The sequence below is a fragment of the Tiliqua scincoides genome, chromosome 11 (assembly GCF_035046505.1).
Source record: "Tiliqua scincoides isolate rTilSci1 chromosome 11, rTilSci1.hap2, whole genome shotgun sequence".
Taxonomy (NCBI): Eukaryota; Metazoa; Chordata; class Lepidosauria; order Squamata; family Scincidae; genus Tiliqua; species Tiliqua scincoides.
In genome coordinates this window covers 21,679,719-21,707,102 of record NC_089831.1, presented here as the reverse complement: position 1 = coordinate 21,707,102, position 27,384 = coordinate 21,679,719, and the positions used below count along the sequence as shown (strand labels likewise).

General features: G+C 44.5%; 1 protein-coding gene and 1 pseudogene across 1 annotated transcript; one reads left to right on the top strand and one right to left on the bottom strand.

Moving 5' to 3' along the window:
• Positions 1-5,582: 5,582 nt before the first annotated feature.
• On the bottom strand, positions 5,583-16,963 carry LOC136662482 (uncharacterized protein CXorf65 homolog). Its single transcript, XM_066639703.1, has 6 exons — positions 16,939-16,963; positions 15,753-15,839; positions 14,703-14,819; positions 8,812-8,886; positions 7,160-7,258; positions 5,583-5,659 (listed from the first exon to the last, which is right to left on the bottom strand). Exons 1-6 carry the CDS (start codon positions 16,961-16,963, stop codon positions 5,583-5,585), a joined length of 480 nt encoding a protein of 159 aa, XP_066495800.1.
• Positions 16,964-23,297: 6,334 nt separating this feature from the next.
• LOC136662611 (5S ribosomal RNA) lies at positions 23,298-23,414 on the top strand (annotated as a pseudogene).
• The last annotated feature ends 3,970 nt before the right edge of the window (positions 23,415-27,384 follow it).

The window sequence follows — 27,384 nt, the reverse complement described above, 5'->3', positions numbered from 1 at the left end:
AGAAGTAAGTCTTAAGCAACCTTTGCTGCTTGATTTTAGGAAAGTCTTAAGAACAGACAAAAACCTTAACATAGCAGGAAGGCTTCACAGGTGTTTCTATGTTGACATTAGCATAGGAGAAAGCCATGTGGAGAGAGATTACGGTCAACTCTTAACGAGGATAGTACAGAGACCTGTCAAAGAAGTCCCTAAATGGACTGATGAATGCGAATAAGGGTCAACACTGGATAAAATGGTATTATAGCGTACCCTACTGGTTTTTGAAAACTTTTGGAAATTGTGTAGTTTTGGCTAAGTTTTAAGGTGAAACCCCACCTGTATGTAAATCAGAGCCAATCAATGGTTTTGCCCACTTATTGCCCACCTATTTTCTATCTTCTATGTAAATAGTATCTTATCTATATCCTATTAGGAATTAGTCCCATTTATGATGTCAAATTTTCAGCGAATGGGAAGTCTAGATTTTCAGACAAAGGGCCAAGAGTCCTATAAGAATTCTGGACACAGTCAAACCTGGATCTATGCTTTGGACATGAGTCCCATGGACCAATTGTATACAATTCAAATAAAAGCCTGTGAACCTTCATCCCTGTGTACCGAGTCGTTCTGAGTCATCCCTGTGTACCGAGTTGTATCAGCCGTGCAATAGAGGGGCAGTTACTTAGGCCTCTTCAAGGTATGGGAACATGTGTTCCCTTGCCAAGGGGCTGCATTGTGGCTATACCGGGGCTGGAAAGTTGGATAGGATTGGGCCCTAAGGCTGCAACTCTACACAGACCTTCCTGGAAGGAAACCCAACTGAACCCCGTGGTGCTTATTTTCAAGTAAGTATGTCCAGAATTGCCCTGTTGCATATATGCAACGTTGGGCAGAAATGGCTTGAGTGGGCTTTGAGTCAACAGGAGGCATCCAACACCAGGTCCCCCTGCCTTGTTTGGTTTGGGAGTTTGCATCATATCTCACCTGGTCTCCTACCTTCAACTTTAAATTTCATAAATTATCATATATGAAAAACAAGCTTCTTTCCCCCCTTCTGGCAGGGCCAACTGGCTAAAATCCTTGGCCAGCCTACTAGTGGTTGCCTTTTGCTTCATATTTTCTATTTAAAACTTCTGCTTTACCTCAATAGTCTTCAACCTTCTGCTCACCACCTGAAGACAGTCGGGCTCAGTTGTCCGGCCCCCTAAGGCCAGCCAGCCAATCACCTGGCAGCAAAGCCCTGCTGCCGGCTGATAGGGGGTCAAGCCTGGCGATCATTGCTAGCGTGCCATAGAGGCACGCTAGCTGCCTTTCTGCTCACCCCCTGAAGACAGTTACCAAGGAATGTCCTGGTCCTGATCTTAATCACAAAAATATGCAAAATGATCAAGCTATTTGTTTTTCCACTCTGTGAACTTACAGGTCATACAGACAGCATTTGTCCCCACGCTCCAAACCCAAGGAGTCACATACCTCCTAATTCTGAGCCTTGTAAATCTGCCACACCAGAAAACTCAGGTGCATTCCCATCCCCTCTCTGTCTCTTTCTCTCTCTCCTGTCTCCAGTCTTCGAATGTCTTATTATGGAATATGCTCCTTGAAGTCATTCACACTATTCTGAAATGGGTAGTTTGTGGATTGTAGCCTTGAACTCTTTTTGAACTACAAGAAAAACTGCATTATTCTGTTCAGTCCCAACATGCCATACAAATAAATCTGTGATCTTGCATGTTGTCCATTGCCCTCTACTACTAGTTAGAAGTATGTATCTCAGCTTTAGTTTATTTTTTAACACCAAGCTTCCAGTCCTCACTAATGGAATGTAAGACAACATGTCTGCAGATACTTCATAAAATAGGTACAAAACTGGGGATATCTCCAAGTAATTATGTACGGTAAATGAACCTTTAATACATACCAGTGTGTTTCTGTGCCCAATTCATGGTGATGTTAAAGGCCAGCGTGGCTTTGAACATATGCACCTGAAGGACTGCCTCCCCCACATGTATCTACCTACCTACTTTGGTCAGTTTCGAATGCCTTGCTCCATGTCCCTCCTCTTAGTGATGTGCAATTGGTAGGGATAAGGAACAGGACCCTTGCAATAACCCAGGGGCACCAAATTCATTTCATACAGAGGGCCGAACAGCATTCATGATGCCTGCTGAGGGCCGGAAGTGATGTCATTAGGCAGGAAGTGATGTCATTAAATAGTTCATGACCAAAAATAAGCACTTTTTCTCACTTGAGAACTCATTAGCAGCAAATGACAGAAGAGAAAATATACATATCTTGATCATATTCAAGATCTGGGAGGGCTCAATTTTCAAGTGGGCTGCCCTTTCAGCAGGAACCCCTAGCATGGCTCAGCAGCTGAGAGCCTGAAGGCCAGATAAAGCTTCCACGGGTCGCATCCAGCCCCCCAGCCTTATGTTTGACACCACTGCAATAACCACACCTAGATTAGTGAATTCCCTTTCCCGGAGCCCGGAATGGCCCAGACATTGGGATCTTTCAAACATGTAACAAAGACCTACTTATTTTGGCTGACTTAATTTATAACCAGCTGTTGTCCTGTTCTTTTTTGCTCGTTCCTTTTAACAGTATTTTTTGCTGCTATCCTCTTTTAAAATCTTTTAAGGTGTCATTGTGTTAAATGGTACAATCATTTTAACTGTTGTGAGTCACCCTGGTGGTCTCTGCAGGGGTGGGGATAAATCTCTTAAATGGGGATGGGGGGATGGGGGGATAAATCTCTTAAATACATTAATACACACCTTCTTCCTTTCAAAAGTCCAGTATTAAAGCCCTCTTGTCTAACAAATAGAGCAGCCATTTTCAACCACTGTGCTGTGGTACATTGGTGTGCCGTGAGTGGTCCACAAGTGTGCCAAAGGAATTTGGAGGAAGGTCATTTATTAGTAGGGCCAATGGGGATAGGAACCCCCCATTGGCAGCATGGTGTGCTGGCAATAATTTTAGGGCCTTGTCAGTGTGCCATGAGATGAAAAAGGTTGAAAATCACTGAACTAGAGCAAAGAAGCACCTTTTAAGTGATGGTTCTCCTAGAAGGAGGAAAGCAATTCTCTTCCTCCCAGCCCTGTGTCAGTTCCAGTGGTTACTTGCTAGTGTCTCCCTTGTACCTTTTTAAGATTATAAGCCTTTTTGGGACAGGGAACCATTCCCCCGCCGTCCCATCCTGTCCCAAATTTCTTTTGTCATATACTGTGTTGAGAACTTTTGTTGTTGCTAAGTGGTACATATGTTCTGAATAATAAAGAATCTATTTGCGCAACCTCCCCTGAACTTGCACAATGCGTATTTGATTTGCAATCATGCCAAAGGACAGGAAACAGCTCTAGAGAAATAGTGCCCACAGGTCACTTCTGGGTTGCAGAGGAAAACAAGAGTTTATCTTAGGTGCTGGTGCAAGATTGCACCTATTCTGTTGCAAAATAGGAAGTTTCCATTTCCAGTGCTTAAAATGACATTGCAAATATGCTGGTATTCGCTTTGTACTCAGGGTAGGAGAATGCTTTGGTACCAGCAGGAAAGGGGAATAGTAGATCCTCTGGTGTTTATATTCCATCACCACCCCTCCAGGCTCTGACACTGATCTCCCTATCCAGTCATTCAGGTTACTGCAACTCAAACAAAAGCATCAAAATTCATGAGCAAACGCATCACTTTTTCATTTGTGCTGGAGAAACCTGTTCAGGTGCCAAGGGGCTTGAGCCAATCTCCCCCAATTCCCCAAATTGGAGATAACTTCTCAAGAGATCTGCACCTGAATGAAATTAATGTGAAACCAGATCAGAAAGAAACATCTGGATGTTGTGCTTCTTGAAAGATAGAACCTTCCTGCAATTGTAAAAATCCCTATGGGGATTTAAATAGCCTGCCTATGTAAACCGCCTTGAATAAAGTCTTGAATAAAGACCAAGAAAGGCATAATATAAATACCTGTATTATTATTATTATTATTATTATTATTATTAATGCATGAAAAATGCAAAACGAGTGTCCTTACACTTTATAATGCACTCCATGCCCCCCCCACTAAGTTGTAGAACTGCCCCAGAGGGGAACTTATACAGCCCTCTGAACCCATGTTCCCTTCTAATACTGCAGCAGCAAAGCAATGTTAACGGTATGTTAAATATCGGAAAACACCTCCTGACCTATCTGTGATTCAATGAGTGAGCATGCTATCATGGCAAAGTGTAATGCATTTTGTAAGACTGAACAGCAGATTCTCTTAAGACTAAAGTCTCTTTAGTTTTTTTTGGTTTGTTTTAATTTTTGGAAAGTTCCCTGCTGTTCAGACCCCCCCCCCAACTATGAGACCCCCCCTACGAGACCCAACTACGAGACCCCCCTACCCAACCAACTCGTAGTTCAGCATCCTGTTACCCACAGGGACCCAAGCAGATCCCAATTGTGCCCCCTTTGTCATGTTGCCCTGTTTGCCTACCTGTCACTTTCCTGTTCTAATTCTTCATCTCCTTCAGCGGGATTTCAAGCCCCATGTTTAGAACCCTGAGTGGAGGGAACAAGCTTTAGAGGAGAGATGTGGAACTGAGGAATATCAGTTCAGAACAAGGTTGAGCATTGCACCATATATCACTTCAGGAGCATTCTTCTCCCCCCCCCCACCCCCAACAAGCAGCCCTTGGGCCTTTGTGACAATGTGCTTGCATGTGACGTGCATTTAGGCCTTAGGTTTGCACTGAACCTGGAAAAACAAAGCTGAGGAAAATCACTGTGTTGCAGCACACCCCCAAAATGAATGTGTGTGCAGAGAACATAAGAACAGCCCCACTGGATCAGGCCACAGGCCCATCTAGTCCAGCTTCCTGTATCTCACAGTGGCCCCACCAAATGCCCCAGAGAGCACACCAGACAACAAGAGACCTGCATCCAGGTGGCTGCTGCAAAAACGGAGGTTTGTGAGTCGACTGATGTTTATTAGAAAATATGTTTAAGGCCCAGGATTGGCAAGCTGGAAGGAGCAGCAAGAGCAGGAAAGGCCAACAAACATATGACATCATTTTCGGCATCCCAAACTTTGCTTTCAGAAACAGCAGGTCCCCACAATGAGGTTCCAAGAGACTGCCTCTCTGTATGGTGATGCTTAGTGCTCACAAGCTGCCAAGGAAACAAGTCCCAGCAATAAGCGTTGACACAGACTGGTGAAAATGAAGCTCTGGCTGGACCTGGCACAGTCCGGTATCTACAGTTGCTCACATGAAGGGTCTGGCAATACAGGAGACTTTGCTTTTTATTGAATCATCTTCAGTCAAAGGGACTTTGACCCAGAAAAGTACAGGGAACCACTTCAATCTTCCTCACAGGACGATGAGTCAATAGGATTCATTTTAAAGTTTTTGGAAGAAGAAAAAAATGGGAGTAAGAGATTGAAATATTTCAAACATTAAGAGATAAGAGAATACAAAAAGGCTGCCAGCATCTCTTGAGTAAGTCTAGCATGCTGTGAACAAGCTAGGTGGGCATCACTGGTGTGAAGCGATATGTAGACAAAGCAGAAAAAAATAAGCTTTTCTGAAAACTTTGCACTGTTTATGACTTGAGACCAGGAATGATCAGAACGTCCTGCTCTGTTTGGGAGAAGCAATGGGTGTTCTTGCTCTGCTTCCGTGGGATGAGGGATTCTGCAACCCTGCAGCAGAGAAACATAGCAATTCAGTAAATGTCACCAGGAGTAGAAACATGGGGCTGAGGGCAAAGGGTTCGTTAGGTATGGATTAAATCAAGATTTCCTGATTACATTTTTTTTGTAGTAAGTTAAACTTTCACACACAAGACAAATTGCATTCCCAATGCAATCCTTCTAAACACGTTTAATCAGAAGTAAGTCTGTATTCAATGGGATGCAATCCTATTTACAGTTTCCTGGGAGTAAGCCCCATAGACTATAATAGGACTTACTTCTGACTAGACATGGATAGGATTGGGCTCTTACTCCCTAGCAAGTGTACTTAAGTGGTAATAATCCTGCATCTGCTTATAAGCCTTGTTGCACCAATGACGACTCTTGTTTAAAGGTCTGGGCTTATTTGTACACTACTCATGATACTTTCTGACTGTTTCTTTAATACTGCATGTTGTAATATGAGACCTTATGGTGGAAAGATGCTATAAAAATGTTTCAACTAAATACGATGCTGTAACATGAGTTACCTTTTTAAACCTTTATGCAATACTTCTGAATATTCTGGGTACTATATCAATGCTTATAACAGAATGTGCCTCTTGCTTTCTTTTATCTGAGTTGCAGAAAGTGTGTCCTTTAAGCATGAGTTACCAGCTGCGATACAAGGACATCTGCAAGAGGGATCTGAAGGCCTTAGGAGTGGACCTCAACAGGTGGGAAACCCTGGCCTCTGAGCGGCCCGCTTGGAGGCAGGCTGTGCAGCATGGCCTTTCCCAGTTTGAAGAGACACTTGGCCAACAGTCTGAGGCTAAGAGGCAAAGAAGGAAGGCCCAAAGCCAGGGAGACAGACCAGGGAGAGATTGCACTTGCTCCCAGTATGGAAGGGATTGTCACTCCCAAATTGGTCTTTTCAGCCACACTAGACGCTGTTCCAGAACCACCATTCAGAGCGCGATACCAGAGTCTTCCGAGACTGAAGGTTGCCAACACTATACCAGTTTTGAAATTCACACTGTTAGATCCCTGTAAATACACTTAGGCAGCAATGCATACCTTCAAATTATGGTACATTCCTATCTTTTGTCTACTCCAGTGATTTTCAACCTTTTTCATTTCATGGCACACTGACAAGGAGGCACACCACCAGTTTTTTTTTTACAAGGCACACCGCACTGACACCAGGGGCTCACATCCCCCAGTGGCTCTACTAACAAACGATCCTCCCCCAAATTCCCACAGCACATCTGCAGACTATCCGCAGCACACCAGTGTCCCATGGCATAGTGGTTGAAAATGGCTGGTCTACTCAGACAAAGATCAGGTTGTGTGGTACATTAATTTCCTGTGGTTTTGGAATACAAAGTCCTTCTGAAGATGTACTTGGCTAAAAAAAATTAAAATATCAAAAAGTTTGGATACCCCTGTCCACACTGAGCATGAATCACTATGGAACGACTCACAAAAGTATTATGAAATGCGACATCTCCTTTCTGACTATGGGCTCACCTTCAGCAGCAGTAATATCCACTGTTGCTTTCTTGTGGGTTCTTCTAGATTTCACCCTGGCAGAATGGGTCTTGGGGTCCTGACAATTTGCCAGCTTAGCTGCAAACAGAAAGGGAAAAAAATAAAATAAAATACAACTGACACACCAGAACACTGATAGTTGATGGAAGGGGGGCTGAAACCATTAACTCAGGGGTGTCAAACATAAGGCCCGGAGGCTGGATGTGGCCAACAGAAGCTTTTCCTCTGGCCCTCAGGCTCTCAGCTGCTGAGCGGTGCTGATGTGTTACTGCTGAAAGGGCAGCCCACATGGAAATTGGGCTCTCCCATATCTGGAAAGGTGATCACAATTTGTGTATTTTTCTCTTCTGTCATTTACAACTGTGGAAGCAACGGGCGCGCATGTGCCCTCTCAGCAACTAGTTGAGCGAAATCACCTGGCCAGCTGCCAAGCATGCACTCACGCTCCAGTTCTGCCTCCCAACTGGGGAAGTGATTGGAGTGCATGTGCCCTCTCGGCAACTGGTCAGATAAATCGCCTGGCTGGCTGCGGAGCGTGTGCTCATGCTCCAACTTCCTGACTGGGCAAGCAAATGGAGCACATGTGCCCTTTCAGCAGCTGGATGGGCAAAACGCGCTTCCCCCAGTGGGGTACCAATTGAAACACATGCGCCCTAATGACATCATGACACTGCATGGCTTCATGACGTCACTGTGTTACTATTGGCACCAAAAGCCCTGGGCACACCTCTGGGTTAAACAGGGACTAGACCAAAAACTATGGAGTAAAAACTTTCAAACAAGTACGTTACAATTTTTGTTATGAAGACATGTGGTTTCTTTCTCACATCTTCATTCCAGATGTGGAAGCAAGCAGTTCTCTCAAGCTGAGGAGACAAGTCACTTTTTAGCCTGGACTTTTGTGCCTCACTCTGGCGCAAAAGTGTCCAGCTGTATACCACTAGACAAAAAGGTGGAGATGGTGGCCTGAGCAGGCAGTCCTGACAAATTTTGAAATACTTCTGTCAAAGATGTCATCGCATTCTGTTACTCCTGGATGAAGTAATTACTGATCCCTGCAGGAAAGCCTGACTGATGTCTGATCACCATCTGGATAAAAACAAACATTGCCAAGCGCTGTGCTATTTTTGAATCTGAGAAAGAGAGTGTGCTTTTGATAGGAAATCCTGAGAAACAGTACAGTACAGGCATGCATCGCTTAATGACCTTCCGCTTAACAACAGACCGCATATATATGACGGTGGTCAAAGCACAACACAGAGGCTCTTAACGAGGCAGTCACGTCTCCCATAGCCGGCAGCAGAGTGAGCGATAACACAACAAAGCAGCTCTTAATGCAAAGAACAGGCCATTTCTGTCCGTCCATCTGTCACCAGTACCCTGTGCAGCCTGCAAGTGTCTGGCAGGGATTGTCTGTTTACACAACAAAGGCACCAGACTGGGCTGAATATTCGCTTAAGAACTAATCGCATAACAACAGAGATAGGAGAAGGTATCTCTGTTGTGACACCATTTCTGGTCACCCAGTCAGTGTGTGGTATGTGAAAACTAGCAGCAGCTGCCTTCCTCATTCCATTGCTGAGCTGATTCTTAGTGCCAGAAGTTAAATGGAAATAAGTGGCCTTACTCACCTAGGAACTTGGGGTTAATGATATTGTCATCTTTCAGCAGTGGCGTAAACACTATCTCTGAAGATCTAGTTCCTCCTGTAAGGAGCAAAGGAGAGAAACAATTTTGGGGATTGCCCTGCACAGTGCTCAGAAGTGTGAGAGATGAGCTAGCCATTTTCTTGTTATAACCTGCATATCATTTTTCAAGGTAGTTTTTTCTTGTCTTTTCATTCCAGGTGATGAATTCACAGCTTCTAGATTTAGAGTGAAAATCTAGGCTAAGGGCTCTGCAGGTTGCACCCTCTGTCTTCCAGGACAAACATCACACCAAGGGGGTATTCAGTCTGGTCCCACCATTGGCCAGAGAATCGAGCATCTGCAACAGGATTTGGGTGCATTTTTTCCTTGTTACAACACATTTAAAGGTGGACCCCAATATCAGTGGTGAGTCAAATCAGTGGATGCCGAATCAGGGCCTCACTGCCGGAGTGCACTGTTGCAAATGCGCCTGATGGCACATTTGCAGCTTTACTGCTGGCCCAGCACCAGAGCTGGCCCAGCAGAAGCCCGTCCTGAGACAGTGTCGGTTGGAGGCCAATGATCTGCTGTCAAGGTGTGGTATTTTCAAGTGTTTAAGCAGAAGCACACAGAAAGCCTTGGTATGGCAATTGCGGGCAAACCCCCCTTGTTATTGGCAAACCGACAAGGAATGCTAGTTTCCAGGCTGAAGTGTGACAATAGCTGATACAGCACTCTGTGAAGAAGCACCCATTGTTCTCACCCCTGTATGAGATTCTAATGTGGCTTTATCTGAGAACTGAATGTAGCTGTCAATGTTGCAAGTACAATAAAAACGCAGGAGGAGGCTAGTAGAATCAGCTTTTTCTCTCTCTGCTTTGAATCTAAAAGTCTGTCTCTCGTCTCTTCCTTGGCTCCTTGATTCTTTCCTGCACTTATTCAGCAACCTAGCCTGGGGGCTTGGTTGCTCCCCCAAGGGTCGCTGCAACATCTGGCGCCCGAACAGGGACATCTAATCCTAGAACAGGGACTTCTAGTCTCAGAACAGGAACCTCTAATCCTAGAACAGGGACCCTCTGCAACAATCAGGTACAGTAGACAGGCTGCTTGTCCTCTGGCTACCTCCCATTCATTGCTTTGACTTTCTGTTGCTCCAGTTTTCAAACCCTCAGAGTGCTTCTGCTTTAGCACTCTCCCTCAGGCAACAAGATACAGTCTTGTGTGTCTCCCAGGCAGCCTTGCGTTGCTACATTCGGGTTTATTCTGCCTCTCTGACTTTTCACTGCATCTGTTCTTATAAGCATCCTGTCTCTGAAGTCAAGTTGCTTCTCAACGCTATTGTAGCTATACCAGGCGCCCAGACGTGGGGCCAGCTAAGTATAGGAAACAAGCTTCTTTGCTCTTTTCTATATCAAGTAGCCTGTTTCGGGTTGCTTCCCAGTCATTGCTTCATCTGACCCTGAAACAGGGGCCACGCAGACTACAGCCCGCTCACCTCGCCTTGCACAGGTTACAGACGCGTCAATCATCCTTCGGGATCCCAGGTGAGTATGGGTTCCAGCCTTTCGGCTGAGCAAGAGCATCATCGCAATGACTTACGGTTCCTCCTCCGAAAAGCACAGCATTCTGTTTCCTCGCAGGAGGTCACAGACTTAGTGCGCATAATTGGAGAACAATGCCCATGGTATCCGGAGGCAGGCACTTTTAGGGTACACGATTGGGAACGTATAGGAGAAACTTTACATAAAGAACCCCGGGCTTCTATTCAAGTTCTTCATTTATGGCATCTTTGTTTAAATGCTGTCAAAAGCTGCACTCCAAAGCCAGAGCCACCAGGGCAGGAGAGTAACAATGCTCCTTCTAAAAGCCCTTGTATTTCTCCTCCTCCCCCTTCTGCCCCAGCTCTGTTAGAGCAAAAAGAACCACCAAACATTAGACAACCCTCCTTCATGGAAGCCATGGCTCGCCAGGCCATGAAGTCAGAGAATTTAACAGCAGAAGAATCCCTCGAGCTATCCTTGCTCTGTCCTGTGGTGCAGGGTCACGATGCACAAGGACAGGTTACTAGAGTGTGGCAAACTCTTCCTTATTCAGCACTGAAAGAGGTAAGGGTTGCACTCAAGGATTTTGGCATCACAAGCACCTATTCCAGAGGGTTGCTAGAAGGAATTGCCAATGCATACCGTCTAGTTCCTTATGATTGGAAATCTCTCATGCGCATGGTTTTAACTCCTGCACAAAATGCAGTGTGGCTTAATGAGTTTCGCCAAACTTGTGAAATCCACGCTGCACGCCTGCGCGCACAAAATCCACAAAACAACGTAATTTGGGAACAGCTAGCGGGAGAAGGCCAATTCAGCACTACAGACATGCAGGTACAACTAGGGGACCAGTATTTAAGTGAAACAGCCAATTGTGCACTACGGGCTTTACATAAAGTCCCTGTAACAGGGATGCCTGGAAAGTCTTTTGCAACAATTAGGCAGGGGGCGGCAGAATCCTACGTGGATTTTGTGAACTGCCTCCAGGAAGCCATTAGCAAGCAAGTAGACAATAATGAAGCAGCAGAAGAGCTGTTAATGAAACTTGCTATAGACAATGCCAATGAGGACTGCAGAAAGGCACTTCAACCCTTATCAGCAGTCCGGAACTTAACTCTGGCAGACATGATTAGAACTTGCCAGAATATAGGCACCCACAGTCACAAAGCTAGTCTCCTTGCAGCAGCCTTGCAGCAGTCAGACGCCCAACTCCCATCCCTAAAGCAATCACAGTGTTCACTGATGGGTTTCCAACCAGGGGGGTAGTTACATACCAAAGGGAAGGTCAAAAAAAAAAAAAAAAAACCACACTTTATAACAAGAGCAAATTGTACAAGAGAGCTTTAAACACCTTGGCTCCAGTTCTGATCCTCAAACTGCTACTAACAAGCTAAACTCACCCCTCCCTTTCAGTTTAGTTTGTAGTAGTTCCCTAACTTTTCAGTGTCTCTCATTCCACACACCTTTCAGAACGGCAACCATCAGCCATTTTGTCCACCAGCAGCAGTTATTACAGCTTTAAAGTCAAACTAAACCTTATTCTGTCATTAGTCAGAGCTACACCTCTTTTTATTAAGATGTTTATGTAAAGGTAATAACAAAGCTATTCAGGCTTTTAAAAAGTCTCCCTGTTCCCATAGCTTTGACTGATTCTATCCTGTTCCATCAGAATCCTATAGTTTTAATCAAGCCCTTAAGGCCTTTTTGTTTTCATATATAAGTGACTAGCAGATAGTAATATTTTAAATTAGTTGTAGTGGTTTAACTATATCAGAAAGGTTTACACAAGGTTATTTCCAGTTCAAAGTTCAGATTCTCACAGAGAGTGCAAAAGATAGCAGTTTAGCAACAGTTATGTTGCATTTCAAAGGCCAGAGTAAGTCATACAATGGTTATGAAAAATGAAGTCATTGTGATTAAAAGTGCAATGCCATTTGCTGACTGCAGAGAGTATGTGAATTATATGTGTAAGATGAAACAGAATTGTTTCCAGTAAAAAATGTATGTGTTTCAAAGAGAGAACCCCACATTGTAATAACACACATACAAGCTTCTCTTCTTCTCACTTCTGAATCTCACACACATACTCAATGCTTAGACATAAATCCCTTAAGATGTTGATGTAACTTCACTCACTCTCACTTCTAACTCTAACACTCTCTCAATGCTTAAATATAATGTGCTTTTACCCCCCATGTGCTTTTACAGATAATTGCCGGACCCAGAGTAAAAGGGCAAGCTTCATTAATAACTTAGCAGCAAGATTCTGCTATTCTGTTTATTTTCACAGAAATGTTTTAAGTGTCAGCACAGTGCGTGAAGATGCGTGGCACTAAAGTTTCCTGAAGACATCCAGTGAACCAAGAACCCCTAATAAAAAGTTCAATGTTGTTGTTCTTATGTTTGTTTTTGCTTTTTATAATTGTGTTAAAAGATAGTCATTTAGCACCCCCCTTAAGGGAGTGCATAGTATGTAACCAAGTTTTTAAATTTTCCCAATGTTTGCATAGCTCATGATCTTATAATGTAAATGTAATTCATGGTGAAATCCCAATGTCCATTTTGCATGGTGTCAAATGACCCCACAATGCCAAATGCTATCTCAAAATTAAAAATAAAAATAAAAAGGGGGACAATGTGGTATTTTCAAGTGCTTAAGCAGAAGCACACAGAAAGCCTTGGTATGGCAATTGCGGGCAAACCCCCCTTGTTATTGGCAAACCGACAAGGAATGCTAGTTTCCAGGCTGAAGTGTGACAATAGCTGATACAGCACTCTGTGAAGAAGCACCCATTGTTCTCACCCCTGTATGAGATTCTAATGTGGCTTTATCTGAGAACTGAATGTAGCTGTCAATGTTGCAAGTACAATAAAAACGCAGGAGGAGGCTAGTAGAATCAGCTTTTTCTCTCTCTGCTTTGAATCTAAAAGTCTGTCTCTCGTCTCTTCCTTGGCTCCTTGATTCTTTCCTGCACTTATTCAGCAACCTAGCCTGGGGGCTTGGTTGCTCCCCCAAGGGTCGCTGCAACACAAGGTACTTCATGCAAAGCACCTGGTGGTGGAGAGGTAAGTCAGCGTGTTGGGAGAGGCAGGAAGGATGTGTTCCAGGGTGGGCAGAGGGAAAGGGAAGCATTGTGGGGGAGGGGAGGGGGTGGGAGGGAGCCGGGACAAGTGGAGCTCAGCTCTGCTGGATCAGGTGACCCATGTCGGGTCTTGCAGCCTGTCACAAGGCTTCTTGATTCTGCACTGGCTAAAGAGCCACCACAGAGTGGAGTAGCCCCATTGCAGCGTTACTTCCCTTACTCGGGGGAAGGGGACAAATGTCTCCTTCTCCCGAAGAGCCGCTGCCGGCTACCCAGTGCTCACAGGATACCATGGCAGCCATTTTTGGTGCCACAGCAGCCCCACACACCGGGCAGCTCAGGATTGGGCTGTTTGTGGATAATAAGGCCTGACCTGTAACTCTTCTCCAGCTGCCACATTGCCCTGAGATGGATAAAGGGAATGGAAGCATACTTTGGCCTCTGCCAGTGGATAAATAACCAAGTGACTCCTGAGGGGAGTCACTTGGGAGATAATTTATATTGAGTGGCAAAGTATAAATCTATACGTGAATGAATTGCTTCTGAATGTTGATGCAAACCGTAAAGAGCTTCGCACTGATGTCAATGATTTCTCAAAGATTAAATCTAGCCTATTCTAGCACAAAAAGAAACTTTGAAGGACTATATCCAGGTGGCATCTGCTAACCACTGAGAATAGGTTAGGTTTGAAAATCAAAAGCAGCGCAGGCCGTAATAGGCCTGTACCCAATTTTATGGAGTTTCCTTCTAGCATATATTTAAAAACAAAAACAAAACCTGAACCTGGATGTGCCCTGCCAAAAGTAAATATCTGAGTAACTAAAAAGATGCAAGATGGCTTGCAGAGGGCCAGGATACTAACTGGCCAAGACTCATGCAGTCTCCTGAAGTCTTGATGCCACCAACATGTTTGCCAGGTGCTTTCTGTCTTTCTTCTGACCCATGGTTCTGATAGAATGGCATCAGATTCAATGCAGATGCAACAGCAAACTCCAGATTGTTCAGAAATAAGGCAGTGAGCCCTCGCACAATAGCAGAGCCAAGAGCTCAACAGCAGAGCACAAGCTTTGTATGCAGAAGAGGTGGGTTAAATCCCTGATGCTTTCCATTTAAAAAGAATCCGAGACAGCAGGACTGGGGAGGTTCTCAAGTTGATGGCTAACCCTGTTTTTCTTCTGGTTGTCTTGGGATTTGGAGTACTTACTTGCAGCACTTACTTGCACTTACTTGCAGCACTTACTTGCACTTACTGGCACTTACTGGCACTTACTTGCAGCACTCAGGAGGATGTACGTTTCTCGTTCAGTCAGGAGTTCAGCTGCGCAGCGGTGACAGTTTTGAAGTAAATTCTTTACCTGGCCACTCTCATCTGCTAACTCTATTTCACCTGAAACAAATCCACACACAATTTGGCAGGCCATTCCAGCTTTTTTTTTCCTTAAAAAGCAGCGGGGAGGGGGAGGATGTGCTTTTTGACACTTTATCTCTGTGCTCCAGTACTAACAATTCCCGCCATCAGTATTTGCCACAAAAGGCGACAAAAGGCACAAAAGGCAGTATTTGCTAACCCTCCTTTCTGTGGTTCCCAATCATGACTGCTCACTACAGCAATATCTTGACTTTCATGCACTTGACTTTCATCGCTTTGCCCTTTCAACCATTTTCAATTATAACCACGTTCCAAATTTAGTCCATGTGCTTTCCTTTTTTGGCCAATTCACATTTGTTGATGTTCTTATGTTTATTTTATTTCTGTTTATTTCAATTCTGCATGTATTTGTTTGTGTTATACAGTTAGGGCACAATCTTAACCGCTTACATCAGTGCTTTCCAGCACTGGCATAGCGGTGCCAATGGGACATGTGCTGCATCCTGCAGTTGGGTGTCACTCACGGAGGCCTCCTCAAAGTAAGGGAATGTTTGTTCCCTTACCTCAGAGCTGCATTGCCCTTATGCCGGTGCTGGAAAGCACCGGCATAAGGGGTTAGGATTGCGCCCTTAGTTATTTACATTTTTTTGCCAGCCAAAATAAATTCGTAGGCTAAATAAGGCTCTGCTCTGACATTCATTCATTTTTTACTTCCATCCATGTTCTGGTCTGTTATCCAGAAGAAAGTGCAAGATATTGCTGTATTTTAGAAAACAAATTAACAGGGCTGACTACACACTGAATGCAGTGTGTAGTTTGGCCTTCCTACTTATCTGATGGAAAAAGATGACTGGATTAAAAAAACCAAAAAAAACCACACAAATTCCAACTCATGCAGGTGCTTCAGATACAGAATGCCTGCAAAAAGATGGTTCTTGTCACCTTCCATACCTTCTTCTGTGTAGCCACAGTGCTTCTTGATGCCATCCAGGAGAAGCTGGACTTGACAGTGAATGTTGAAAATGTGGGCTTTGTTTTCTGTGAAGGAAAAACAGAACAGGGATTTCAAGCACCTCTGCCTTCGTCTTCCAGCCAAGCAATGTCCAAAAGTGGCTGACAGCAAGAATTAAAGCTAATTAACAGGAAACATACAGCAAGAAACCAGAATTAAAAGATGACTGTCTATAAGAAAATGAACAATCAATCAGTTGCAAACCCAGCAATAGAATTATAAGAGCAGCTTCCACTTGTTTGGAGGGGAAAATGGGAAATAAATCATTTCAACAAACAAACAAAACACTATCAACTACAGGCTGAGGATAATGTAAATGCCTTACCTTGATGTTTGAAAGCTAAGATAGTGAGTGCATTCTACAGACAGGGTGTCACAGCCAAGACTCGGTTTACAATTGCCACCCATATAGCCTATCAAAATGGGGGTAGCTTGGGCAGGAACTCTGGTGACGATCTTAACATGTCACCAAGTTCACATGAGAGCAAGCAGCCCTCCAGATTAGCTTTGGGCTGGTTGCAGAGAATCCACAAGGCTATTGTGAGCTCGTCCGTATTGGCTCTGCCTTTGCTGCTGGGTCTGGGTTAAAGGGCTGGTTGTGACTTTTTACTGAGGTGTTTATACCCGAAGGCAATTTGCAATCAATTAAACGGAATCAGTCTGACAAAGAAGAAAAAAAATAATCCACTTTAAACTTATTTAAGAGAACATTTAATAAAATAAATACCGGGGGTGGGTGGGTGCGGAGACTAAAGAGAAGAAACTGAGAAAGCAGTTTTTATTTTATGTTGAACCCAAAGTGGCCAGGAATGTGTCTGTGGTTGACCACAATGATCACTGCAGATCAACAGTTGATCAACTGTTGATCAACTGATCAACAGATCAACCCCAGCACAGTGTCTTTTCCTGTGACTTTTTGCTGGTGTTTCTTCATCATCTTTTAAAATTATGAGCCCTGTTGGGGTTATGTATGTTGCCGCGTAAATTGCTTTGCACATTTTTTATTGTTGTTGAAAAGCAGAATGTCAAGATCCTTAATAAAACCATCATCATCACCATCTTCATCAGGTTCCTAGCGAATATGTGGCAAAACAAAAACACACCCACGGCCAGAAGGTTGCTTACCTCCGTGAAGCAGAGTTATAAACATTTCTGCTGCTAGCCTGAACATACAAACACAGGCACAGAGGAGAAAATAAATTGTGAGAGCCATCAATAGTTATGCAGAGGACACCAAGCCACAAGAACCCCCAGAAAATGCCCAGGAAGTGGGATGGGTTCAACTTCTTCACTTCATAATAGAGTTACTTTTAAGATGTATATCCTGCCTTCCATTTTAGACAAGAATTCAAGGCATGCTAGAATCACTTAAAATTCTACAAAACAAGAAGACAGCAACATGAATGAACAGTGCCATTAGCAAGTGCACCACGTGTTTGCAAGATGATACCATGATAGCTGAACAGTCTCAGTAACTGTTTTCATTACAGTATATATATATATATTTTTCCCCAGCCACTTAATTATTTCTAATTTGAAACTTATAATAAGTCATTTCAAGAGCTAGCTTCCACTCGGAATGCACTACAATAATTTTAAAACAAATGTGTACAAATTGGAAAAACAGGTTTCAAAAAAATAAGTCAAATAAATATACAGGCATATTGAAGTGCTAGCCTACACATAGTTTCCCAGAAGAAAGTCCCCCTGTGTTCAATAGGACTTACTCCCAAGTAAATTTTACCAGAACTCAGTGTAGACTTACAGCCCAATCCTATGCATGTCTACTCAAAAGTAGTAGTAGTCCATTGTAGTCAATGGAACTTACTCCTAGGAAAGTGTGGATAGGATTGGGCTATCAGTGTAGTATGCACCACATACTGTCTCTCACATTACCCTTAGAAAAGATAATGGCTTGGGCGTGAATAGATGCCCCCTAGGCAAATTTCTCAGTTTGCTTCCTACTGAGCCTGCAAAGGCAGCATCTAAGCTTTTCTGCTGATGATGCTGCCACTCCAGCTATGGGAGAAGTCCTGGAACTCTGTCCCTGTCCCCCCCCCCCACTCTGCTCCCCCTTGACTAAACCCCGGTTACCATGAACCTATACCACTGTGTGCCGGTGTAGCTTGGCAGGCCAGGAGAAGTTTGATGCTCTCAGCAGACCCCCTCAGCTCTGTGCCGGCTTTGCAAGTGGTCTACAGAACAAAAGGGATACCGAAACCAATTTCTCCAGTGCCTGTTGCTAGAAGCGCAACTGAATAGGTGGTTGCTGGGGCACAGCCCTTATTTGTTTCCCTCTCCAAGGGTGACACACTGCCCTATCAAAGGGTCCAGTCAGCATTCTTAATCTCATGCAGCAATGGGGCCAAAAAAACCTCTTGTCTTTGGTATCCATTGTGCAAATATTACCTCATCAATCAGGAGCAAGGAACTTGCCCTGCTCTTGAAGTTGCCACGCTACTGAGCTGGCTCCCAGCGAGAGCGATTTTGCTCTGTCATACCTTTACCTGGAAGAGGATCTGAGGATAACTAGGTCAGAGGAAATCTTTGGTTGTTGGCATAGATCTGATGACAGTATTGTGGCACAAGGAACAACAACAAAAAAAAGCATTGTTCTCCAGTTTTTTTTATTGTTCTCCAGTCATAATCCTTCTCAAATATCAGGCAGAACGTGCTGTTTTAATGACGCCTCTTTCATCATATATGCTTGTTGTTACAGGAATTCACAGGGGTAAATGCTGTGCATTTGTCGGAAGCAAACTTGAGACGTGACCGCAGCCACAAATTTGAACGTTGAAACGTGACCACAGCCCTGGTTTCTTCCATGTGTGATTATCGCTACTGCTCTTTGCAAACAAGCTGATTGACAAGGAAGTGCAACGTAAGGGTACTCACGTTTGTTCAGAGAATCATTGCTTTTGCTTTGCAAAGCACTTTACCACTTTCCCCCATAAATTATAACTCATAGCTATGCAAATCCAATGAGCAAGCAGACAGCTGTAACTCACAGAGCCAGGGTGGTGTAGTGGTTTGGGTGGTGGACTCAGACCTGGAAGATCCAAGTTCAAATCCCCCCTCAGCCATGAAGCTTCCTGGGTGACCTAGGGCCTGTCACTTTCTCTCAGCCTCACCTACCTCACAGGGTTGTTGTGAGGAAAAAAGGAGGGGAGCAGCCGTGTACACCGCTCTGAGGAAGGGAGGTATAAAAATGTAATAACCCAACTTCTGCAAACTTGCACCCACCACAGTCCCTGGGTTTGTGCTAGATTAAGACAGAAGATTCATTTCATCCTACAGTAAACAAAATCCATCCACTTCTCAATCTTCTGCCCACATACCATGCACACCGAGGGCCCAATCCTATCCAATTTTCCAGTGCCGAGGCTGCTGTGCCAGTGGGGCTTGCACTGCGTCCTGAGATGGGGAGGCAGTCACAGAGACCTCCTCAAGGTATGGGAACATTTGTTCCCTTGCCTCGGCAGCTGCACCGGTGCTGGAAAATTGGATAGGTTTGGGCCTTGAGTCCTTATCCTTCCTCTCTTCATTGAAACAGTAGCACTGAGCCAGTTGTTTTTGTGTTCTTTTCCCTGTAGCTGCAATGAACAAGTAGCATTTTCATTCCCGTCCCCCTCTGAAATTTTTGCCTATTTGAAATTGGCGTGGAATGTCTTTGTTATGAAATAAAGTGACATCAGAACATAACTGTGTCATCACACGGTGTTTGCTTTGTCTTCGCCCACATGGCTTTCTTCTGCCGCAATGTCAGTGATAATCATGTCTGCGCACCAGCACATCATAACATGGTGTTTCCAGAATGGAACCCATATTGGTATGGAAGATTGCATAGCATGCTTGGATAGCATGTTGGATAGCATGCTGTTTAGAATGACTCTAAACAGTGATTCTGCTGCAATGAATGATGAAGAAACATCTGGAGCAGCATGAGAAACTGTAGTGCAAACAAAAAAGTAACACCAACCATTCAAACCACGAACCACCATTTTTAACATGAAAACCATTTGTTGAAAAATGTGTCCACTTCAACAGAAAGATTCTTTTTCTAAGGGAAGTAAAACATCATGAGAATTTGGTGCAGCAGCAAGTACTGGACTGTCTGTCTGCGGGTACACATGAAGGCTCAATGAGAGTCAGTTGAACAAACTGACAAACAAACTAGTTGAACAAACACTGATTATCGCGTCAAGGACAAGTCCACAGAATGCTTTTAGCTGGTACAGTTTAGGCTGCTTCCCCTCAAGTGTTGTGACCATCCAGGGTTTTCACAAGTTCAGCCAACTCCGATTCGATCTTGTTGATCCTCTGTGCCATGAAACTCCTCTTAATTTCTAGCAACAGAGCTTGGTCTCTCTGGGCAGTCCAGGACTCAAGCTGTTCCAAGAACTGCTGTGCTTTCTCTCCACAAGGGCCACTTGGAGACTGCAAAACAAATCAGAAAGCAGGAAAAAAGGCAGAATAAAGTCACAGAGTCTGGCAGCATTCTCGAAACAGTCATTTTGCTGCAATAAATGAGGCAGGATGCTGGGACCTGGGCTGTCATTACTTTTATCATTAATGACATGCAGCAACACACTATTCAAGGTCCCCTTTTCTCCTGTTTCCGGTTCTGATGCTGTATCCGTCCTCTGCATATCCCAGAGCATCTAGTGACATGCATCTCTGCAGCAAGATGTAGGGCCTTCTCTGTTGTGGCACCACAACTCTGGAATCAGATGCCAGAAGACTTGAGAACAGCCTCCTCATTTCATGGCTTCCGCAGGCTTCAAAGACCTATCTTTTTCGCTTGGCTTTTGAGGGGGGGGGGAGGAATTTTCTAGGGACCCTTTTTAATTCCTGTTGCTGCTTTTAAGTTATGTTATAACATTTTAATCTGCTCTTGTATAATGGTCATTTTTAACTGTTTTAATTTTTTTAGTGTTTTTTTTTAATTTCGATGTTTTTATCTTTAGTATGTTTTATATATGTATTATTTCTTCTTGTACTTCTTTTTTCGCGTATTAGAAAAGCAGTATAGAAATCTTTTAAATAAAGAAATAAATTACAATATTTTGCATTGTGTACTGAGCTTGCCATATGATGTGTGAATTGGGCAGCACTGCCATCAAGTTGACTGAACTCTTTGTCTCAGGTGGTGGGGTGGAGGAAGTGCCACACTGAGTGGGGGCACCCTGTCCCCACCTGGCTCCCATCTACCCTAGTCTGTTGTCAGATTTACCTCCTCCTGCAGAACTTGACACCTCTGCCTCCACTTCTTGCAAATATGACCTAGGGGACAATTGCTACTTCTCTAGGTCCTTTCCCTATCTTAAATCAAATACCTGAAGAAGTCACGGGGCTATCGTGAAAAGAAATAAAAATGCTTGTCTCACTTCTTTTCTCAACAGCCCCGTGACTTCTTGGGGTATTCTATTTAAGATAGGGAAAGGACCTAGAGAAGTAGCAACTTCTCAATCCTTCCCCAGGAATGACCCAAGGAAACTATCAGTTTACTTGCAGTGCTATGAACAGGATACAGTCATATGTGTACTAAATAAGAAAATAGCAAGCGACTTTCAACCCCCCTCCCCCACCCATGCGACAAAATGAAGCAATTGTGCATACTGCAGCTGACTCCTCTTGGGTTTGGAGCTTCTGATCCAGGTGTTCTACCTCCTTCTGGATTGCCAGAATTTGCATTGTGAGATGGAAGAAGTCCTCGTTCAAACCATCCAGCACCTTCTCTAGCTCTGCAATCTTCACCTGGAGAACAGAAGCCATTAAGAGTGCGAAAAGAGTGTGATAAGGCGGGAGGGGTGGTTTGGAGGACGAGCCGGCGCCCTGCCTGAAGAAGCTAAGCAGGATTAACTTGGGTTCTCGCCTTGGAAGGAAGATGGAAAGCTACTGATGGAAGGCACTGTGAGAGGGTGTGGAATGTATAGAGTACAGAGGAGTCAGCTAGAGATGGATAACATCTTGAGAACCTACTGAGGGTGAACTGCTGTGAGAGCTCGGAAGGTGCAGAGCGCAGCCAGGGTGATGGCTGAGCTTGGGTGGAAACATCTGGTGAAACTGAGGGTTTTGTGAGTTCCTTTCACAGAACAAATATTTGTAAAAACCCAATTTGAAGGGGTTTATGAATAGCCTGACTGTAAACTGCATTGAATTCTGTGTAAAAGAAAAAGGCAGTACAGAAATACTTAAATAAGATGCTGGGAGAATCATGCAACACAGTTATTTAGCAGATGTCACTGGTCATGTCCTTTTAAGAGAGGGACAAAAACAGCACCAGCTGGTATAGTTCTTTCTTATGCACAATCATTAAAAACATGACAGCTCCGACTTCTGTTGCATTTGATCACCCTGCACAGAGGCTCAAACTGCACCTTCTCTGTGGATGCCACTAATCCACATGATCCTCCAAATCTCCTTGGGGATACATATAGCTGGAAGGAAAGCAAAACGGCAGTCTGGCAAGACTGCAATAGCATTTCTCTGGTCTCCACAAAGTGCAACCTAGGAAGCAGAACTCCGGTCAGAAAAATGAAGGCAGTGATGGCGCACCAAGCCTTTTTTTTTTTCCTTGGGACATGTTGCTGTGGAAACAAGGATTGGCTGTGCCCACATGTCTCCTCTCTCCATTGGAGGAGAAGGATTTATGCGAGCCAACAGAACCCAGTTGGCTTAGCTCAAGGGAGGTACCTGGAGGCTGGAGGAATCTCCTTCTTGCCGCTTCGTCTCACCACTGCAAACTTCCTCTCTGTTTTGTCCTGAATTTTCCATTATCTTTTGAATCTCTGCTTGCAGCTGGAAACTTCTGTAATCTCGTAACCTGAGGTGCATGAAAAAAAATCAAAAGGAATTGTTGACTTAGGGCCCAATCCTATCCAATTCTCCAGTGCTGGTGCAGCCATGCCAGTGGGGTGTGCATTGCATCCCGTGGTGGGGAGGCAGTCACAGAGGCCTCTTCAAGGTATGGGAACATTTGGTCCCTTAACTTGGGGCTGAATTGGGGCTGCACTGATGCTGGAAAGTTGGATAGGATTGGGTGCTTAATCATCCCCCTGCATTCAGATGAACTCCAGTCTCCCGGTTCACTGGCTGGAAATTAGTAGAACATAAAAAGGAAAAAGGGACCTAGTTACAAAAACATGCTGAACCTGTAAATGTGTGCATGTGGTTCCTTGGATCATCTACTACAGTTTTCTCCTTTTCCAGGAGAAAAGGGAGAACAGCATGAAGGAAAGAGTGAACCTTCGCCCCCTCCCTCCAGCAGCATGGTGCCGCTGCAAATCCTTCCGCGTTCTCAGTCACTATCAGCGATGAAAACATGCAGGAGATGCTGTTCAAATTTAGCCTGGCACTCAGGTTATTCCCACACCAGCAATTACGCCTGTGATACTGCAGGATGGGGGATGTATCTGTTTAAAAGAGGAACAAAGACTCTGGCACCAGACACTGCTCCTGTCTCAGTGAAAAGCTGGCACCGTAGCAGCAACTGTTACCCTGCACATACCCGATCTCATCTGATCTCAGAAGCTAAGCAGGGTCAGGCCTGGTTAGTACTTGGATGGGAGACCGCCTGGGAATACCGGGTGCTGTAGGCTTCTACCATGATCTGGGAAGCTAAGCAGGCTCAGGCCTGGTTAGTACTTGGATGGGAGACCGCCTGGGAATACCGGGTGCTGTAGGCTTATACCATGGTCTCAGAAGCTAAGCAGGGTCAGGCCTGGTTAGTACTTGGATGGGAGACCGCCTGGGAATACCAGGTGCTGTAGGCCTAAACCATAGTCTTTCGAGACTGAAGGTTGCCAACCAACAAGCTGCAAGCACATCTGCGTCCACCAGCCGCTCTGACCACACAGTTAGTTGCGCAATCGATGTGGACAACCTCTGTCTGAGATACCAAATGCCACATTCTGTATGGAATGCAACACTTAATGCAAAATCGGTAATCCCAAAAGTCTAAGTTTTTCTTTTCTTTTTTGGAACAAGCAAGACCCTAGCCTTCATTTATTTCAATGCAAACAACAGAATCCACAACCCCTCCTTGCATACCTTCCCTCTGCGAGCTAAGGCTTGTCCAGATATCTGGTCCTCAAATGCATCTGCTCTTTTCTTTATACCTGACTCTGACTCCTTTAAATGCCTGGCTTTAGTAACTTGCTTTCCTTTCTCTTTCAAAGTAGCTTTTGGACACAGCTCTAAGTTTAGGGCTCCAGGTGGTGGCTATTCATAGATATACCTCCCCTTTTTTGGTTGCTGGTTCTTGATTTCCAGAAGGAAGGCTACTGATGAGGAAACAGAGGAAGTAAGGGATATTTCCCTTCTTTCGGTTATGCAAATGGAAAAAAAAAATACCCCACTGTTGTAATGCAGGTTCCTCAAAACCTTCTGCATTCAAATGTTTCAGATAAGAATAGTTATTAGAGCAGGGCTGGTTTCTTTACTGTATAAGCCAGAGAACCAACAAGTGGGATGTCGCAATTATTTAAAAAATCATTATATAAATAAAAATAGCACTGTCTCCGAAATATTAGCTCTAATATGCAGCTAAGTCCTGGGATGAAGAATTATTTGCTTGTCAGAGAGTTAGGGGTTACTGAGCTAATCACAGCAATTCCTTTTCAACACCTTTCACATGGATGCTTCTCAAGGAAGCCAGGGTCAGGCACCATCTGGACGCTTAGCAGGTCTTCAAAAATTGACTGAGCAGCTAAACATGCGGGCGAATAATTTTGCAGAGAATCCTGAAGGAAGAAGCAAGAGAACAAGGAGCAAATTTGGAGCTGCCCCATTAGGAAGCCTCTTTGTTAGACATGTCAAGCAGCCAAAGAACTTCATCAACAGCTCAGGAATTTGTGTTTGCTTGTTACTCAGCTGCTTTGAAAGGGAGACTCAATCGGTTTTCTATGCACAACTCAAAAAAAACCAAAAACAACGGAGCAATGATGTGTTTAACAACAGAGGGCCCAATCCTATCCAATTTTCCAGTGCCAGTGCAGCTGTGCCAAAGGGGCATGCACTGCATCCTGTGGTAGGGAGGTGGTCACAGAGGCCTCCTTAAGGTATAAGTAAAGCACTTGTTCCTTTACTGTGGGGCTGCATTGTGGCTGCACTGGTGCTGGAAAATTGGATAGGATTGGGCCCTAAGCTCTCAATTTGCAAGCCTCTTGTTGCTCTTTGGTTGTAGGTCCTGCTCCTTCACTTCATTGTCTTTCACGCTCACTCTCATGGAACATTTCACCTTCTGCTGCTCCACATGGAATTTGGGAAGATAATTAAACACCATCACAGGCAAGCATGTCCCAGATCCTACTGAGTGTCTTTCCCAAAAAAGGCATGTGCTAAAGAGGCATGAAGGCTATTATCCACCTTCAGAGGGGTAACATACTGCCCTGGCACCTGGGGCAGTGATGTCACGATGTCACATGACATTGTGGTGTCACTTCCAGGTTTTCCCCCAAGGTGGGACACGATGCTGCAGCTTTGTGTGCTGCATCCTTCTCCTGTGGAGGCTGGGATCCACTACGGAAAAAGAATGGGGTACGCAAAGCCCCCAGCACCTCCTCCATAAAAAGGGGGGAGCCTGGGGACAGTCATGTGCCCCCGGGTGTAGTGCCCAGGGTACGAGCCCCTCAAGCTACACCCAAGTTACGCTTCTGTCTACTGTAATTGAGGCTAAAATCCAGTTCTTGTGTGTTATAGTGGCCACTGCTACTGGTTGTAGTAATGGGTGGACTCATATCAGAGTCGAGACATTCCTGAGGCCTTCCCTGCTACCACTCCCCATTTTGACCAGAGATGAGATGAACAGCAAGGAGTCCTGGGAAAACTGTGCCCAAGACAGAGGATCTGGCCACTGTGGCATCAAGCATGAAAGAAAGTAGAGGCGAGGCCTTGCAAAATCCAGCATCTGACTCACTTTCCCCTCGTTCCAAAGTTGCTTATGTGGATTTTTGTACAAGAAGGCTACTACATCTGCTGGAAATCTGGAGCTCTATAACAGGAGTCTCCAAACATTTTGGTCAGAGCACCACATCAAATATCTGGCATGGTGTTGAGGGCCGGAAAAAAATTTAAATATAAAATTTATATAAATAAATTAGAGATGGAATTTAGATGAGTAAGTAAATGAATGAACGGGCTCATTCTTTCCAACTCTTTGGCCCTTAGAACACCCTCCAGAGGCAACCAGAGCACAGTTCCAGTCATGTTTGGCCAAGTGGGCCAGAGGCTTTCAGGGGACAAGAGGCAGGCTGCAGGACGGATAGAGGCTTGACATGGGCTGCATCTGGCCCCCAGGCTGGGGTTTGGAGATCCATGGTCATACCAGTCCCTAAGGAATTTGGGGATGGTTCCAATATGGCCAAGGCATGCCCATGTAAAACATTTACTCAGAGTAGCTTCTTGCACCATGTTTTTTAAAAGGTAGACTAACAAAAGGTAGACTAACAAAAAGTGACTCAAACCAAGAATTTTACTTATTCGCATTTACAATAGCTACATGTTGCCTTTCCAACAGAAGCTGCTCAAGATAACTTACAGCCTTTGTTTTTTTCCTACATACATTAGACTGTCAGAGCCATCAGAGTTGTGGTACATGCTTCTCCCTTGAAACACTGCAAACCCATTTACCTTCTCTGCTGTTTCGACTGTTCTCCAGGAACACTGGAAAAAGGCATTCGCTAGAGCTATGATTGCAGTGTTCAGCTCTTTCCAAAAGCCAAAGTTTGCAGGGATGACTTCCTTATGGCCTGGGGAAGGAGGGGGGGGGGGGTAGAAAGAGATATAAAGGTAAGGACGGTTAGAATTGTTTTATTCTCCACCTGCAGCATCTTCACCCAAAAAGGAGCCCCACTCTTCAGCACTAGCCACTTCCAAGAGTCAATGAAACTGGAGCTTCGCAACCTTTTCTCAGCTCTCTCCTTGCCACCTGCCCCTCTTTTAGGCATCTTTCCTCTTTACTACCATCTAGGCCAGAGGAGCTGCAGTTCAGTAAGAGCTGAACTTCAAACAACCAATTTCAGCAAGCTAAAGTTTGGATAATGATTTTGGCTGCAATCCTAACCACACTTTCCTGAGAGTAAGCCCCACTGAACAAAATAGGACTTACTTCTGAGTAGACCTGGTTAGGACTGTGCCCCGAGTCTCTGTTGTTCAGGGAAGCCAACCAATTAGACAAGAGCAGTGGTACGGTGGTAAAGTTTGACATGCAGGGACATGTCATGATCCCCCCATAACCACACCCCCAGAGTCACATTTTCAATAGCATGCATGTCACATGTCAGGTATTCAAACAAATGAATATAAGGTTATCAGGCAGCAAGACACAAGACCATGACTTTACACTAAGTTAAATGAGTGACACTTGGGCGCAGCGAGACAGCTTGTATTTCACATGTAGCACAGAATAAATAACCAGGGTTGAAGAAGTAGAATATGGGCACAATCTGGTCAAATTAAATGCTTAAATTCATGCTCACAAAATTTAAGTTAAACTTACAAAACTCTGAGACTCAATCCTAACCAACTTTTCAGCACTGGCATAGCTGTGCCAGTGGGGCATGTGCTGCA

Coding starts and splice junctions, on each gene's coding strand:
- LOC136662482 (XM_066639703.1), bottom strand. CDS start 16,963: ATGTTTATAACTCTGCTTCACGGAG. Junction 14,820..15,752: donor CTGTGGCTACACAGAAGAAG/GTATGGAAGGTG, acceptor GATTTGTTTCAG/GTGAAATAGAGTTAGCAGAT. Junction 8,887..14,702: donor CATCCTCCTGAGTGCTGCAA/GTAAGTGCCAGT, acceptor TGCTCCTTACAG/GAGGAACTAGATCTTCAGAG.